The 5,120-nt window shown below is 44.1% G+C and overlaps 1 protein-coding gene across 1 annotated transcript in view; it reads right to left on the reverse strand.

Moving 5' to 3' along the window:
* The window catches only part of grid2 (glutamate receptor, ionotropic, delta 2), a 584,280-nt gene that overhangs the window by 253,004 nt on the left and 326,156 nt on the right, over positions 1-5,120 (reverse strand). The window contains exon 3 of the mRNA XM_008279344.1: positions 9-296. Within this exon, the coding sequence (XP_008277566.1) occupies positions 9-296 (288 nt within the window). The remainder of the gene's footprint in view (positions 1-8; positions 297-5,120) is intronic.

The following is a 5,120-nucleotide window of genomic DNA, read 5'->3' on the forward strand; positions in this document are numbered from 1 at the left end:
GTCCTTACCGAAATCAGAATCGTAGAAGAGGATGAACTTCTGCCAGCTGTACTCAGACACCACTTGCATGATGACCTCATTGAGATAGACAGGTGGGCGGACCATTAGGGTGTAGTCATCTGTTCCAGGGATGCGACTGGTGGGCGGGCAGGCCGAGCGGGGTGTTCCCGCCGGGGAGCGCTGGATGAAGAGGTGGGGGATGTGCATGGCGTCGGCCAGAGTTTGAAGGCTGCCGGCCGACATGCAGCCAATTGAACTGACCAGGGCCAGGATGCCACGGTTCATCAGCTCGCAGGCTTAGATAGGAAAGGAAAGGAGGCAGGAGACAAAGAGGGAAGGAGGAAACAAGAGGAGGAAGTGTGTTATTTTTTTTTTACCAGTTGTGAAAATATCTGCGGGCGATATCAAGTCGCATTTTTGATCCGAGCAATTATTTGTGGTAAGAGTGCACCAAGGCAAATAATTCTTATTCTACAGGTCACCACACTGCAGCACCGACTAAAAGAGGCAGGGAAATTTTTAGCAGGCTGTTTCTGCTTGTTTCCACACGCAGCGCATAGTTATTTTGAAGAGCGGCGCCGTTAGTCACACACAACCTGTTCTGTGTTAACAACGGCAAACGGAGAGGAAGGAGGTATACATAAACAGATGTATGGCAGGAGAGTGGGAACATATTGTCTTCTACATGTAAAATCCCACTATGACGAATAAAGAGATCTTTTTTTTTATGCACTCCCTCATCAATAAATCCAGGCAGACCCCCTCCATGAGCCCCAAGGCACCGTCCACTCCACACAGAGTACCGTGAGTCATTCTATCAATGAATGGAGACGCAGAGAAGGGTTAATGCGTCACCTTCCTATTAAAGTCAAGAATCGATAACATAACACGCTAACGCTTGGTGCAGAACATCACCATCCAACTTGTAACCCCCATTTCCAATCTTTTATATTGACTAAAGCAACCACCTTCTGAAACGGAAGCAAAGTCACACATATTCAAAGTTGCATTAACAAAAGTTGTAAAACATCCCCACCTTGGCAGACATTATCAACAACACTCCAGTTGTTTGTGCTGTGCTGTCTGAACGCTCCTCAGCTTTGAGAGTTTGCTTGTTTCCCTTCCGTTTCCTCCCTCCCAGGCCTGTAGTGCTATCAAAAACACCTCTACCTCCTACCCTCTCATCCCACTCCCCTGTTATCTCCCTTCTTGTCCAAAACAGCCCCTCTGAGTGCTTACCTTTCAGTCCCAATCATTTCAGAGCCAAAATCTGGCAGTGATTTTCATTTGCCTTACAGCAACCACGGCGCGCTGCACTGTCCTCACTCCGGAGTCATCAGCCTTCCTCTTCCACCTCCTTTCTAACATCCCTCCTTCAGCATCTTTCCCATTCCACCTACCAATCTCTTTCACCATCTTTATTCACCGACCATTTTCTCCCTCGTCTCTTGTTTACGCTCATGGCAACACAAACATCCACCTCTTTCCTTCTTTCACTCCAGCTAGCTTTTGATTCATCACCTCTTTCCAACTTTTCTTTTTTTTTTTTTCCTCTCTCTTTTTTGCCTCGCACAGCCTTTATCCACACGGCCACCCACATTTTGCCCTTATGTCCTTGCCCCCTTTTTCCACCCTTCATCCATCCTGATCCTTATTTCATCCCTCATTTCTGCTCCCGCGTTGCTCCTCGCTGCGTCCTTCACTGTTAAAAGTGTTTATTTCACTTACAGCTGACTAAAATCCTGTCACGGAGTCACTGAGCAACACAAAAAAGTGGTAAAAAAAAAAAATCTTTGAAGACACTATGGAAAACACACAAATACACACACAAACTACACAATGGCAATGTATAATGGCAAGAAAGCACAATCTAAAACACACATAGTCAGCCTGTATAATGCCACAGGGACTAATCTGTTGACACTGCAGAAATAAAGCCAAAGAAAGAAAGAGAAAAGAAAAAGTCTCCCAGACAGAAAAGGCTCGGGGAGACAGATCCATGGTGCTGAGGTAAGCAGGAAAACACATTGTATGTGTGCATGCGTGTGAGAGAAACAACATGGGAGCTATACAATATGACAATGAGTCCCGTGAAGGCTGGTTCGCACGGAAACAACCAAATGAGTTAAGGTTTTGTGAGGATCAATTCTCAAATTGCGACAAATCCACGTGTGTGTTTGTGTATCACCGATGCACAGAACAGTGTCTGCTGGTGTCTTTAGTGGCTTAATTCAAATTGTTTAATTAAGTCAAGTTAGTTCAGGCATTACTGGATACATTAAGAACAGCATGTCATCTAAAACTAAATCCATGTGACACTTTATTTGTCTTAACCAGTCTGCATTTGTCAGCAAAAAAAAAAAAAGCCTAATCACAAGATTGAAGACGCAGTGGGGATGGTTGACTCAAAAACAGCTTAAAAGGTAAATTAGTGAGTTGTCACTCAGGCGTTTCAGTGACATTGATCTAATTTAAAAGCAATAGCTTTAAATATATAAACGTAAATCCATTCTGTAATTAATTGGCAAAACATTGTTAGGAATGATTTTCCTTTTTAGCAATAGCTGAAGGGTAATTTCAGACAACCTCTTTCCTATGCATTGATGTCGATGATTAATGAGTAGAAACTCAAGCAGTTTCAATCTCACTGCCCATTGTACAAGTCCACATTCTGAGGAATTAATTAAAGTGTAACAATATATGATTAAACTTCACTAAGTCTCTGCGTACTGCTTAGTCACTGTCATTACTCCAAAAATCAATGAGCCTGGGATTCATCATCTTCTATCTCGCAGGAACTTAATGTCTGAGCATATGTACGCCTGTGGCTGTGTGGGGGAAGGTGCAGCCGTGCGTTTGTTTACGTGTACATTAAGTGTTAAATCATCTTATGTGCATGTGTGTCTGCCCTTTCTCTGAACATCTGAGCCAGCCACATTTCGCCAGCGACATTATCCGGACTCCACATCCGTATTATGGCGGTCATGCTAAGTAACGCTTTAGCTGCACTGCTCTAGTCTAACTATAGCGCATTAGCTTAGCATCATCAAGGCTTTGGCTAATGGAAGGCTTTGCTAATCCGCTACTTATTAGGGCACTTTGGAGAATTAGTGCCCTCATCCCCTCTACATCACACACTCTTAAGTCTGTGGGGGGTTTCTAAGCACCAAGCTCATTAATATTCTTTGCTAATGACTTAAAGGGCCCGTTGCGTTAACCCAGCCCAACTTTACATCACTCTGATGTAGGCAACAGTTAAAAGAGAGTAAAAAACGGAAAGTTAAAGCTGCTGGTGCGGCAACATACAGCGGCTTTGAAGAGTTTGACAGCATGCAACAGAAATACACTCCACTTACGCTACGAACGGTTGCAAAGTATATGATTTAGACTAAGTGTGAGTTGAACGTGAAGCTGTACAGATGGACATTGTTCACAGAATAACCGCTGTGCACAATGACTGCACTTTGGGCACAAAAGCAGGTTTGGATTTCCGAGGTAGAGAGAGAGGTGTGTAGGAGTGCAAACAAATACAAAGTGTAGCCATTTGGAATCTTTCACCGATCATCACGAACCATAACCACCCACTAAACCACACTCACACACCGCCGCCGCCGCCATCATCATCATCATCATCATCGCCGACCCACACGGGAGCGCACACATACATACACCCCTCCCCTGCGTGGGCACCACGCTGACGCATGATAAATCATTCCAGAATCAATCTCGCTAAAGCAGCTAAGACCCGTCAAGCAGTCATGCAGAGGTGTTTATTTGAGGGATGTAAATGTCAGTCAGTGGAACAGACGTGTACACATCCAGGAGTTCAGACCGGCGGCCGCGGGGATTACTACGGGACTCATCTACTTTGTTAATGTATCTGGCTCTGTTGTCGTTTATTTATTTGGCTGGCGCGCCGTCACAGATGCGCGGCAATCCATCTTTTCATCAAAGTTTGCGAGTCGTCTGTTTTTCTAAATGAAATGCTCGATTCATCCTGCGATACCTGAACGGCGAACCGGGGACTCGACAACTTGTAAAATGAGAGAAAAAAAATTGAATCTCGTGGGTTTTCATGTGATCTAGATACATTGAGACGCTACCTGCAGACATTTTGATGCGTGTTTTGCATGTCGGTGTGCGTCGTACACGTGTTGTTTGCAACAGAGCACGGTCCTCAGCTCTCTCTCTCTCCCACTTGTTGGTCTGTCAGAATAAATGGACTGCAAGCACTTCACCTGCAACCAGGTGTGACCGATTCTTCTCTCTATCTATGTCTCTCCGAGCAGCTCTCCTCCCACCACAAACTGACACACACCACACACTCTTTATCACACCGAGACACAGTCCTCCAGTTTCCCTGGCCCAGTGACTGAGGATGGAAACAAGAGGAAGGAGAGGGGGCTCGGAAGTGAAAAAATCAATATCCGAAGAAAACCAATAAAAAGACTATCTGTATGTCTGCAGCCTTGGGACATTTTTTTTTTTTTTTTGAGGAAGTTAGACAACATTGAACACAGTTTCAATATGAGAAACATATATAAATCATTCATAATGCCCTTTTAATTTACCTGTCTCATTCTATATCCAGTTGGTATCACTGAGTGAACCAGATACCCAAAAATATAACACATTACACAGAAACATTTTATTAATAGTGGTATAGCTGCAAAGTAACAGCAGCTCCCTGCATCATATCTCCTGTGAGGAAATATTTTTATGCTAAATAAGAGGAAATAAGCAAAATCAGAATGCAGAGTACTTATTATGCCTTTGAGGGTGAACTATCTGGAACACACACACAGATGTGGTCAATTTATTTGTAGCACAGTTTTGTTTAACTTTAAATTAGATATTAGAGAGAAAGCAGGTGACTTGAAATGGAATCTATCGCGATCTGCGACTAACCCGCATAGCAGTAATTTAGGTGAAATGTGGGTAATAGAGACGAAACTGTCACCATCCATCCATCCATCAATCATCTACTAGTATACCCGCTTTATCCTGTAAGGGGTCACGGAGGGCTGCTGCCTAGCTCAGCTGACTTTGGCTGAGAAGGGAGGTGCACCCTTGACAAGTCCATCACAGGGCTGGCTATGACCACAGTATATGCAGTTTTA

Source organism: Stegastes partitus, unplaced genomic scaffold (genome assembly GCF_000690725.1).
Source record: "Stegastes partitus isolate 25-593 unplaced genomic scaffold, Stegastes_partitus-1.0.2 Scaffold155, whole genome shotgun sequence".
NCBI classification, from domain to species: Eukaryota; Metazoa; Chordata; class Actinopteri; family Pomacentridae; genus Stegastes; species Stegastes partitus.